This window comes from Lasioglossum baleicum, chromosome 3, assembly GCF_051020765.1.
Source record: "Lasioglossum baleicum chromosome 3, iyLasBale1, whole genome shotgun sequence".
Lineage (NCBI taxonomy): Eukaryota > Metazoa > Arthropoda > Insecta > Hymenoptera > Halictidae > Lasioglossum > Lasioglossum baleicum.
In genome coordinates, this window is record NC_134931.1 from 8,494,452 (window position 1) to 8,507,240 (window position 12,789).

At 34.2% G+C, this 12,789-nt stretch overlaps 3 protein-coding genes across 7 annotated transcripts in view; 2 read left to right on the forward strand and 1 right to left on the reverse strand.

Moving 5' to 3' along the window:
• The window catches only part of Zw (glucose-6-phosphate 1-dehydrogenase Zw), a 13,006-nt gene extending 10,894 nt beyond the window's left edge, over positions 1 to 2,112 (forward strand). For all 3 annotated transcript variants that reach the window (XM_076420371.1, XM_076420373.1, XM_076420372.1), the window contains exons 5-7: positions 153 to 358; positions 478 to 638; positions 726 to 2,112. In XM_076420371.1, coding sequence (XP_076276486.1) covers positions 153 to 358; positions 478 to 638; positions 726 to 819 — 461 coding nt within the window. In that variant the 3' untranslated portion in view covers positions 820 to 2,112. The remainder of the gene's footprint in view (positions 1 to 152; positions 359 to 477; positions 639 to 725) is intronic.
• Strip (striatin interacting protein) lies at positions 1,227 to 8,684 on the reverse strand. Of its 2 annotated transcripts, none has more exons than XM_076420368.1 (11): positions 7,989 to 8,684; positions 7,784 to 7,903; positions 6,006 to 6,289; positions 5,439 to 5,928; positions 4,662 to 4,821; positions 4,464 to 4,598; positions 4,119 to 4,344; positions 3,693 to 3,920; positions 3,440 to 3,611; positions 3,162 to 3,366; positions 1,227 to 2,654 (listed from the first exon to the last, which is right to left on the reverse strand). In XM_076420368.1, the coding sequence occupies exons 1-11, from the start codon at positions 7,989 to 7,991 to the stop codon at positions 2,389 to 2,391; spliced, it is 2,289 nt and encodes a 762-aa protein (XP_076276483.1). In that variant the 5' UTR covers positions 7,992 to 8,684; the 3' UTR covers positions 1,227 to 2,388. The 2 variants fall into 2 exon arrangements, with proteins under 2 accessions (XP_076276483.1, XP_076276482.1); XM_076420367.1 differs by having other exon boundaries at positions 4,119 to 4,363; positions 4,444 to 4,598; positions 7,989 to 8,678.
• Positions 8,685 to 8,788: 104 nt separating this feature from the next.
• Positions 8,789 to 11,358, forward strand: Sel (canopy family protein seele). 2 transcript variants are annotated; one of them, XM_076420386.1, is made up of 5 exons: positions 8,789 to 9,549; positions 9,626 to 9,716; positions 9,818 to 9,926; positions 10,009 to 10,215; positions 10,894 to 11,358. In XM_076420386.1, the coding sequence occupies exons 2-5, from the start codon at positions 9,709 to 9,711 to the stop codon at positions 11,044 to 11,046; spliced, it is 477 nt and encodes a 158-aa protein (XP_076276501.1). In that variant the 5' UTR covers positions 8,789 to 9,549; positions 9,626 to 9,708; the 3' UTR covers positions 11,047 to 11,358. The 2 variants fall into 2 exon arrangements, with proteins under 2 accessions (XP_076276501.1, XP_076276500.1); XM_076420385.1 differs by having other exon boundaries at positions 8,791 to 9,549; positions 9,811 to 9,926.
• The last annotated feature ends 1,431 nt before the right edge of the window (positions 11,359 to 12,789 follow it).

Here is a 12,789-nt window from a genome sequence, read left to right on the forward strand (position 1 = left end):
ATTCCTCATGGATGTATCTTTACAATCTCGTAATAATTAGTCCTGTAAACCCACTGTTAAATTGATGGACACAAGATTGAACTTCTTCACTGGTGCTCCACAGTATCTTGTAGTGTACTTAATATTTAAGTAGATTATTTATTATTCGCCAGCGCTAAATGAACGGAAAGCGGAAGTTAGAATACAGTATCATGACGTACCCGGCGATATATTCGATGGAAAGGCGAAAAGGAATGAATTAGTGATAAGAGTACAACCTGGTGAGGCTTTGTACATTAAGATGATGACTAAATCTCCCGGTATTACGTTCGACATGGAGGAAACCGAGTTAGACCTCACTTATGGTAATAGGTACAAGGTGCGTTCATGTGGTATTCCTTATCCAAATTATAATTAGAAAACCGCAGTCTAATTATTATAATAATTGAAAGGAAAATTGGCGTATATCTAATTTAAAATGTAACATTTTTTTGTTAGAATTTGAAGCTTCCTGACGCATACGAACGATTAATATTAGACGTATTTTGTGGATCGCAAATGCACTTTGTACGCAGCGATGAGCTCTCAGAAGCGTGGAGAATTTTCACGCCGCTGCTTCATCAAATGGAGAAGGAACACATTAAACCCATACCTTACAAGTAAGTTTTGATAGACTTCTGGATCGTTCGCATTGAAATTTAGAATGAGTTTGGATATTTATTTATACTCTATAATTTTTATTTTAGATACGGCTCTCGCGGGCCGAAGGAAGCCGATGAAATAGCGAAACAGAATAACTTCGCTTACTATGGCTCCTACAAATGGGTAAAGCCAGAATGATTGGAACACATTTAATATATCGAATATTATCAACATCACAAACCTCAGAAATCTGTACTTCAATGAATTATCTGTGATCATAGCATTCCATATTTTTATACCGATAGATACGCGGTACTTACCCGGAATTTTATATTCATATATATAATTAATTTATAAAAATAATTTATTCATGGATCGAGTCATTTTACCTGTTGAAACAGCTTTTAAGCGCGAAGTGGGAAAAAGTATACATTTTAAACAACAGATGAGAAATGTAAGTGCCTTCAAATAAAATATGATCGTTCGATTTGTAACTTTGTGTAATCTTTAAGTAGTTTATACTAATCGTTATAAAATCTTTTATACGCTTTTATACGAAGAATGTAATTTATGACAATCTAATGAACAACTTAAAGCATTACAACTCGTATGTAAACCATAGTTTTATTGAATTTTGACGACAATTTAAATACGATGCCAATCTCATAGAAAATATTATACGATATTACAGTCGCCGAAGTATCGCAAATTATAATTAGTACGTCTCGCCGAAACCATTTAACAATACACTACAATAAATTAGTAAGAGAAAGTTGAATTGTTCAGTCTACCAGTTATACGTTCTATCATTTTACACGGTTGTTGTAATTCTTGTTCTTCTTGGATCTTCAAATTTATAAATTCGTCGAAAACTGTTCCTTTGATTCAGCTCTCTCTCTCTCTCTCTCTCTCTCGCTCCTTTCCCCGCACTAAGAGACTAGCTAAACACAAAGATATAGGTCAGGCACATGTTATTGCCACATTTAACGATGAACCAACAAAATCTTTGATATATAAAGTTAGCAGTCTTTCTTTAAAAAAACGCAGCTTCAATTGGATTAATATACTGTATGCGTTAAAATCCATACCCTTTTTTGTTCTTTTGTAAATGTTGTAAAGTTTATATATATATGTATATATATATTAATCCTATAACAATGTAAAATCGAGTATATATAAAAATCATACAAAATACAGGAAGATTGAATCGATACACAATTCGCGGAATACTTTGTTACATTATTAAAAATTAATTTACACAAACTTAGTCGATAAAAGTATGAATAGTGTGAATGGTACATTTATATATGTGTGTATATCTGAACAAATTTATTCTAGCTCATTATAAATACATAAGAGACGATTATATATGTTCACTTATAACTATGTAGTCGTAAAGTATTGCTACCAGCAATGACCATTGCACAAAATTAAATTACACACAAAACAAACGTAAAAAAAACGTAATAAATAAAATTAATTAAAAAAATAGTCGGCTCTTATTTTGTGTTCACTAATTTGTTTGTTTCTTTCTTCTTTTTTTTGTTATTATTGAACTCCGCTCGATTAGGACCATTCACAAGTTCAAATGTACACAAACCAAATGTAAATTCAGTTTCTGTTGTATCGATATGGCAATGTTCGTTTCATTTTCTCAACACTTCACAATGTAGCGCGTAATTTGTAAAAACTTCGAAACATCATCCAGACATGTTTTGTCAATGACAATGCAATTTTCTTTTTCAATGTGTTACACTTATTAAAAATTTAAAGTTCACACGATTCGGGATCCAACAATTGGTCCCAATCAATGTTCTTCTCGAATACTTCCTTCTGTAACCACAATTCACAATGTTGCTTAAACTCATCGCTCAGTTCAACCTTCGCACCAAGTACCGATATGACGGATGTATCAACAGGTTCCATGTCTTTGTTCTTGGGAGCGTTAGAGTACCGCCGATTGTTAAACTGATCGACACATGTACGTAGTTCACACTCTTCTACTTGGAAGTCCCAAGGACGTGCTTCTAAATCTAAAATGCAATAAAAATTTTCAACATATTGTACATAGATGTAATTTTTATCTGCTTGTTGAAATTTTTAACATATTCTATACGGATGTAATCTTTGCTTGCGCGTCGAAATTTTATACAATTTTCAAAATAATATCCAGGCTGCGGGTTTAATGCATTTATAACAAAAATTAAAGGAATTTAAGACTATTCATACATAGCATATAATTCATTAACACGTTCCGTGCTGAGCTGTTTTTCCTCGACAATTAAACAAACTTACTCATTCTTTTGGTGGAAATATATTCTACAGTGTTAAAGTTGTTAGAAAATGTATGTTTTTAGCGCATTAAATAAATATGTCAGCGCGTACCACCAGTTTAACGTGTACCATCGGTGGTACACATGGCACGGAACGTGTTAAAATTATTAAAGAAAAGAACAAATTCCTATTTGGTTCTTGTGTTTTGCAATTGACGCAAGCAATTTTTATTTTGCTAAAAGATCCGCAATCTATGAATATCTCACCATTGCCGTAAGCCCAATCGTCGTTCAAGCGATGTCTCACTTTCGCATAAATTACGCTGATCGTTTTCATGTTTGTTTTCCGCCACTGGCGTCCTAAGTATTTCGTTTGCATTTTCAATAATTTTAACACGTACAACTGCATCATTGCATGCTTCACTTTCAATGTACGCTTTAATATAGGAGCAGATTTAAAGACGACCAGCATCTAATGAAAAAAATTCAAGTTAAGAGATCTGTGGACAAGTAAGATAAGTATTCTAAGCAAGCACAGTATTTACCATAATTCTACTATGCTTCCATTTTGTTAATTTGTTAAGAATACGTAATAAATTAATACTGGAGAAAACATTTCGCCAAGAATACGTCTGACTGTTCTCGATCTCGAGGCTTTCTATAGTTAATTCTGGTTGGTCGCCAATGACGCACATGGGGAAGTCCAAAATTGGAATACTGTAGAAGAACAAAAATTCATAAAAATGAATTCTGATGGATTAAACGAAGTCATCACGATAATCATAGATGAACACATACACGTTCTTAGCTTCGATGTAAGCTACAATATTCTGGTTTAAAAACTTCAAAACAAGCGGTATGCAGTTAGCAAACACTAAGTGCTGCGACATAAATTCGAACTGGTATATGTGGTTCAGTTTGAAATGTTTCAATAGGAGTAACAGAATTGCAGAGACTGCTTTAACAATGATTTCCTTGTGCCTGTTCACGTCGATGCCAAGGGACATTGATTGAATAACCGTCATACTGAAACAGTCAACAGTATAAAAATTAAGATGTTCACGATGGAAGCAAGTTTGTTAACTACTAGAGGTGTGCGAGAACCCGAAAATGTCGGGTCGGAACGGACCGAGAATTTTTTACGGGATTTTCAAATACATATATTGAGAATATACGGGTTCTCGCATACCTCTAGTAACTACCGATTGAAATTGGTATTCTTACGGCATTTGTCCTGGCAAAACATCAGCCATGATATTTGTACTATCTGTCTTAGCTTTACTGGTGGGCGCAGCCGCGAGTAAAATTTTCAACAACGCGATCATATACTGTGGAAGATTCGGTAATATAGCTTGATACAACATTTCTGCTGGTGTTTGACGAATCGGAGGCTCTGGTGTACTCATTGGATTCCTAGCTATTTCTTCTTCTTTTTTTATCTGGACTTCGGCTAAAGATGTATACATATGCTAAAAGTATAGTAACTCATGTTGCACCCAACCAACCCTTTAATCGTAAATACATAAATACCCATGGTTACTGAACTTACTCGTTTTAGCGTGTTAATACCTTCGTGTATAGGTTGTGGCAGACCAGCTAAACTTTCTCTGTCTCCTTGTACGTTGTAACCAACAAATTTTAATCTAGATACTTCAAGGAATTGGTCGATATCCTTTTGTCTGACTTTCGGGGCCCAAGGTAAACCTAGAAGAATCAGTTATGTAAAGTGATACATGTTAATATACGATTATAATATATAGATTTTACCTTTCCCCTTAGCAACTGGTGGTGTGCTAGGCCTTACTTCCGGTTGATTATTTTGATCTTCGAAGTAAGGCTCGTTCCATCCAGGATTTCTCATTTCTGAAAATTCGAACACCATTCCTGACAATGGTTCATCTAGTGACCTTTGTTTTATCAAACATTGCTAAAATAGTTACAGAATTGTTTTAATATTTGTACGATTCATATGCATAATTAGTAGAGGTGCGTGAAAACCCGAAAATGTTGGGTCAGGAATTTCATTCGGGATCGGTACAGGTTCTCGAATATATTATAGAGTTCAAGTACGAACGGTGTATGTATGTGTGTATATTAATAGCCAACCCTATATATAACTAGATTTATAAAAATAGAAAATTAGAAATAACAGAAACATTGTGAAATTACGATCGCCAACAGATAACAAAAAGAAGACAGATTGAAACGAGCGCCCGCGACAAAAATGTCGGTCGTTAACAGCTGAGTATCCGTGAGCTCAATTTGGTTAATAAACCCGTTTTGGCTTTTCCTTACAATATGTATCAGGATTCCCGAGCATATTCGGGTACTTGACAATTTTTGGGATTATTCTCTAGAATAGTCTAGAATATTCGTTATTCTTGAGCATATTAGGACTCTCGAATATTTTTAGGAACTCTAAACTTTTGAAAAACCCGTCTCGTACCCGTCCCGACCATTAAGTACCATTTTCGGGTTCTCGCACACATCTAATACTTAGATAGAACTTAGTAGAAGTAGACTAAGATTCTTAGTAGAACATACTCGTCGGTATTTAGTTTGCATCTTCTGATTTTGTATCTCAATCAAATCTCCAGCATTAATTGGAGGCGAGCTGGCTCTCATGGTCTTAGCAACTTCTATAGTATCTTCTTGTTGTGTATCGAGACCAGCTTCCTCACGATATTGTTTCTTCAATTTTCTCAATGTATCAATACCACCAAGAGACACTAAGATTAACTTCCACAAGAGAAGAAGTATCTTTTTCATTGCATAATGCGGCGCTGATCCACTGCAAAAGCATGTTACCATACCAAGAAGCTTAACTATAAGTAGTTCTTCGCCATACGGGTTTATTAGATCTTCTTTAAAAGACTCAACATGATTCTTATAAATACTGTGCTCTAAATTCTTCATCTCCTCTCTCATCACTTCGGTTATAATATATAAAACAGATAAGATTACCCTTAAATTGATAGAATCGTCAAGACTAACAGTTATCTTCCTCATTGCTGAAGTAACTGTTGTACTGTTCCTAAATCCCAAAAAATCTGTGTATAGAAATGTTATTCAGTTTAATTAGGAATTGACTGCATTGATAGCGAAACTCACTCAATTTCAATATTAAGAAGCTCAACAAATGCTGGAAAAACTCCAGCTTCGTATAACAACATTACATTCGTTCTAGTCCAGTCTTGCTGCTCTTTATCGGACTGAACCTCAGCCCAGCAACCTTGAGCTAAATATAAGATACACCTCGCAGCTTTCATTCTCAAGTCTTTATTCGAGACCTCTAGCTGATTTAATAATTTCGAAATCACTGATTTCTGTTCCATTTCTGTCAGTTTCTGCCACCATGGACGTAATTTATAAAACTCCATTTGCTCTTCAAAAGCCTGAGAACAAACGTGCTTGTGTTCAATAGGTTTTAGGAACACACAATTGATAGAGATTCGAAGCTTCCACAGCCTGGTATTATGTAGTTCTCACTAGACTGTGGATCTTTATCCAATTATATGGCTTTTGAAAATTTTTTAAAAATGCTACGATATAAAATATGACAGAATCTAGTATGATTTTAATTTATTTCAGATCTAAAAAGTCTACTACCGTGGAAAATAAGATTCTATTTCATTCCACTTTCTCAGAATTCGTCTACAAAAATTGAAAATTGCATAAACATTCGCAGTCTAGTTGTCACTATTAAAGCTTCCAGCTGTTAGCTGTGTGAGAACACAATTAACACATTGCGTATGGCTCATGAAATATCTTGTACATAGCAAACCGAATGTTGAAGCTGGATTACAAGATATCTGGTTTTCATTTTTAATGCTTTCTTATACGCGGCTATCGACGACTCGATGAATTAAAAATAATTTAATCTGTTTGTTACATTGACAAGATAACGAAACCTTGCAGTAACTTATGGCAAAAGAATCACAAACTAAATGCATGTCAGAATGCCGAAAAAGTATGCATTGTGTACTAAGGTTATTTGGCATGTTGGGTGAACAGAGCAGCATACTGAATGTGTTAACTAGACTGCGGATCTTTATGCAAAATAAAAATATTCTGCATTGATTATGGGAAGGAGAAATAAAATAAAAATTGATTTCATCCCTTAATGACTTTGTTACGTTATAAACAACATTACAATATTCTTGAATTTTTCTAATCTATTTTATATTTTGACCAACTAATTTCTTCATAAATGCATAAAAATTCGCAGTCTAGTGGTAACACTTTAACAATGGGTGACATGGCATCATGTCAAATTGACAATAGGTAGACTATGGAGCTTTATGAATTTATGAAGAAATTAACTGGGTGAAATATAAAACAGTGAAAGACATAGGAAATCTAAGAATATTGTTATGTTGTTTTCAATGTGAAAAGACTATTATATATATATGTATATATATATAATACAGCTATTAACACAATTGACGCAGAATATTTTTATTTTGTTAAACAAACACAGCGCTTAGTCGCCTGTTGCTAAGGTATTAAATTTCTACAACAGAATTATGCTATTGCATTAACCCTTTGCACTCCGAATTATTTTTCAATTTTGTTGCCAACAACTGTCTACTATTTTAAGTGTTTCATTTGAAATTTACTTCAAAGGACAGTTCCTTGGCTCCTACTTATTTTAAACAATTTCGTTTATTAATTACATTAAATATAGCTCTTAAACTTTGTTGTAATTTATAGTTGTGGAACTTATATTTGTTTTTAACTAAAAAATACGACTTAAATAAGCATAGGAAGAACCAAATACATGTAAAAACAAGTTTCATTTACATTTTCCTTTCTCCGATGTCAAGTCACACTCGGGAAAGGAGTGCAAAGGGTTAATTATGTGTATCTAGTACTTGTTTTATACTCACTGTAAGATTAACATGTAACTCATATTGTTCCGTGTAGCTGTACAGTTCTGCGATTTCATTAGCGTGTGTATCTGCATCATCGTAAACAAAGTCCAAATCTGCATTTGATTTCGGTGTTTCCTAAATAACAAAATATACAATGATTTAACGTTAACTTTATAGATTGCACAAGCGGTGTACAAATAAATACAAATAAATTACATACCATTTTGCAAATGTGAAATTCAACGTTGCATAAGAAAGGATACGAGTCGTAGTCGACAATTATACTCTGTGATAAATAAATTGTAACAATTCAAGCTTTAAACGTTGATACGTGTAACTGCTAAAACAGGTTAGAGACGTTTTGATGTTCGCTAAATGTCGCTCCTTATGTCTGCCAGATAGGTACTTATCGCTCAATTTGCGGAACATTTATTGACATCACTGGTATAAACACAAGAATATACAACTAATAGGGGAAGATCGTGCTTCCCATACCCGTCGTTAACGTAACATAACATTTTCTAGCAATGATCAGAAACGTTTTGCACACTGCATCCCTAGCGTAATTTATCAATCGATACCCTATCAAACAGATTCAATCATTAAAATGTTGCTCGTGGATCGATCGGCTTTTATTGTAGACGCTTTTCTGTCAAAAATTATCGACAGATCTTTTCGTAATCTCAGAATATCGAGGGGTTTTCATCGACGTAAACCGATTACATATCAAAATAGTTGTCCACTTCACCATAGAATATGGCAGAAGCGAAATTCTTACAAATTCTTATCGGAATCTTCGATGTTCTCGTCTCAAAATTTGACGACCTTGACGTACCATATACAGACAGCGTTGCCGTTTACTGCTATATACTTTTTTGACGTTTTCAAGTATAATTTTATCGTGAATTTTATATTATATAGACCATATATATATACATGGTCTACATTCTATATCTTAGACCATATATACCTATTTATAGTCTATATCAGTCTATATATGTAAATAAGTTCGAAACTCTAAAGTGCTCTAAACTCTAAAGCCCCATGATCGTGGAATAGAAAACCGCGTAGAATGATTGGTCCATAGTCTGTGGCACATAAATGTAATTATAATTATTTCATAGCGCTATCTAATAAAATCATTTTTCCCACAGGATATGTAGCATCATGAGTACACGTCAGTACATGTTTAGTACATTCATCATCAAGCTATATATAAATGTTATTAATTAAAAATTCCACGACCAATAATTGTTGATACAAAATTGTAATTCCAACAGTAGTAAATAGATTGTCAATAGATTGTTCATATATAGAATGTTTAAGAACTAAATGTTGATCACAACGTGTGTGATTTTCTTATATTCTTCGTAATGATTCGTGTGCCATTGTCGCAGTATTGATATTCAGATTCAGAGAGAGCTCCTGGTTGTCCTGCATGTAATTTTCAGTTGGTCGGTGTTGAGTATTTATACGTATTCCGATTAGATTTATACAAGAGATCTCTGTTTATACTGATTTATACACAAAAGTGCACAAAAGCTTTTGTATTTATATCTTTATGTTGGTACCAGGTACTCTCGTATTTATATCCTATATCTTATATCTGATAAGCAATTTATTTGTAATTCGCATCGTCGTGACGTGTATATATGCACATCATATATATACTTGATCATACACGTGTCCGGTTGTAAGACAATTTCTATAGACGTTTGATAAGAATACCGACACTTTGTGAATTAAATAAATATTCCTAATCGTTCTTCATAGAATACAACGTAAGTATACATTTATTCTTTCGATTTGTTTATGTTTTATCATCTTGATTCCTTATATTTTTCATTTTCGTTATAGATGCACGGATTAATTGTGCTGTGCTCTATTATATTTGGGCTGACTGTTGTTACCAGTACAGACATCGATAATAAATATTTAAAATGTTTAGGTAAAATCGCTTTGTGCAAATGTAAAATTTGATATGAATTTAATTTGCACATAGATCGCAATGAATGTAATAAATTAATATTAATAATGTCTAGTTTGCAGATCCACCATAAAAGAAGTTGAAGGAGAATTAGCAAAAATTGATCCTTCCATGGAAATTGATGTAGGTAATTACAGGCTAGATGCGGATGGTAATATTGTTACTAAGAAGGTACGAGTTCTTTTAATTTTTTCAGTTTACAAGACAACATTTGAATCGAATCTGTTGATACATTTTCCTGTTATGTTTCAAGGTACTTCTTGCTCAATCCGAAGTACACATATCCGATGTGCTGGACAATATTTGTGAGAAAATGTCGGATTATGTGAGAGCAACTTATAAATCGAATAGTGAATTGACAATTTTGAATCTTATGGGCCCAGCAGGTGGTATGAATCCTGAGGTGGCAAAAGTTGATATCATCCAAGATGGTGATTTAAACAAAAGCCTCAAGTATTATGTAAATATTCCCATCCTAATCACAATGTTTATATTGGGTTGGCAAGAAAGTAATTTCAATGTTCTAAGGTGAAATAAAACCGAATTTTTTTATTCAAGCAATGAACTTTACTCAATAAGATATTTTCCATTTTGGTCCATGATCTTTTGCCATCTTTCCGGTAGCTTCATAATTCTGCGCTCATAAAACTTCTGGCCCTTATCGGCAAAACATGTTCCAAGTGCTATTTCAGGTCATCATCGTCAGTGAATGTTTTACCATTGTGTTTTGCCACACACACATCTTTGATAACATGTAATAAATTATTAGAGCTTGGCTGGGAAGTGATGTCATATCCACCATATAGCCCAGACATCGCATCATCAGATTACCATTTATTCCAAAGTTTACAAAACTCTTTGAATGGTAAAACATTCGCTAATGATTACGACCTGAGATCGCACTTGCATCAGTATCTTGCCGATAAAGACCAGAAGTTTTATGAGCACGGAATTATGAAGCTACCAGAAAGATGGCAGAAGATCATAGAGCAAAATGGAAAATATTTTATTGATTAAAGTTCATTGCTTGAACAAAAACATTGGCTTTTATTTCACCTTAAAATACCGAAATTACATTCTTGCCAACCCAATACTATCCGTGTGAATATAACAATAAAATTAATTTTCGCGTTTTCAGTGTGAAGGTATAGTTGAGGAGTTTGAAGATTCCATAATCTCACTGTTTGTTCGCAAGGAAGAAGATATCAAATATCAAATGTGCACAAACATTGCAAAGTTGTGCGATCCAGAATACGAGAATGACGTGGATGAAGAACATGATGAATTATAAGAGACACAAACAATAGATACACTTGTATCAATATATTTTTGATATTTAAAAGGCAATGAATTTTTTTTATTTTACTGTTGTAATTTATTTTGAGGGCATGTGCTTACAAATGCACAAAGTGCGAGGTACATTTAATATAAAAATATGTGTTTACATTATACTATATATAATTCCTAATACTGTACATTCGTTTTAATTTAGATCTATTCTACGTTTTCTACAGTCTAAATTAATTTCATTATTTTGTAATACAGATTTCGACTCTTTATCAATTCCAGTTTGAATCAATAAAATTCTGTAAATTTTTGCTTAGGTGAGTTTTCCTTATTGTGAATTGTACCTTTTTCCTTAAAAAAATGTAGAGTACAGAATAATACATTCGTATACCTACATATACGTTACCGCATTCTTGCCGAGGACCTTCTTGTCTCACCACGATACATGTTTAATATCGTAATTTTTTTGGTAAAAAATAAAGACTATTAGTTACTACAGTTATGGTTTTTTCTTAAAAAATTTTTCGAAAATTCAGTAGTGTGACTTAACGATAAGTTAAACGTTCGGGAAAAATCGGTAGTTCAATAAATATATACGCAGATTAGCTTCCTTATTTCATTATCTTTAGTTATTCATTGTAGATTCATACATGAAATGTTTCAGCGTAAATGCAGCGTGAGCATCTTGGTCCCTTGCGGGGATGCCCTCCAGTGGTAGGGGTAGCGAAGGGACATTGATCGTGGAGATCAGTGGAGATCCTCAGTCAGGAAGCTAAATCGCGACTTCACTGTACTGCTATACCTCGCTTGTGCTGCGAGCATTTTTTTTAAACCACAGTGTCCCTATGACAACTTATTCCTCAAAACGTTCAAAAATATCTGCAGGAAAACATCCTTAGATCGACTCAAAAGTTCCTCCTCAACTTATGCGAATTTTGTCAAAGTTGGAGGTCACGCTTATTCGATTTTTCGAAGAAGTCACAATTGTACAAAGGAAGTATACAAGATATGTGTTCTATATCTCGTCAAGCGGCAATGGCAGACATCGCCATCTATCGGATGGAACTAGAAACAAATTTGGCTAATAGTTTGAGCATTTTGCCACTACGTGGCACACTACGTCCCCTTATGGAACTTTAAAAATTCGCCACAAACGGCGCTACCATCGCCCATAAAATACAGCTCTTTGTTTAATCAGAGAGGATATCTCTGGTTTAATATAGAACTCTCTGTTTAATAAAAAATAAAAAATACACATGACTAAGTAAGATCCCGTTTAGACACATCGGAAGTGGCGCGAATCTTATCTACATTAGTGTCTTCCATTCGTATTCGTTTACGTTCACACGTGTCCGCGCGGTCGAACAATCGAAAACGCAAATCGCGCGGTTCCCGCTAAGAAAGATGACGTTTAGAAGTAAGGCAATTGCTGTATGAAATTTCATACCATAGGTGCCAAAGGACTCCTCCGGGGTCTCCCCCATATGTAGAAGAGGTCTGTTGTCCTCGGCAGCTCGCGAGGGATTCAGTAGTCTTGTAGTCTTAGTATGGGTTTATAGTGGAGCAGCGAGGTGAGCTGTGCGGTGAAAAAAAAAGAAAAACAAAGAAAATACATATGTACTTTTTCTTTAGTATGTGTCGAAATGTTGTTACGAATGTTGGTTTGTTTTTACCCCGCGCCGCTATGCACACTTAGTGTTGAGTGGTGTTGAGATATTGGCCAAGATATCTCGTGCATGCGCGAGGG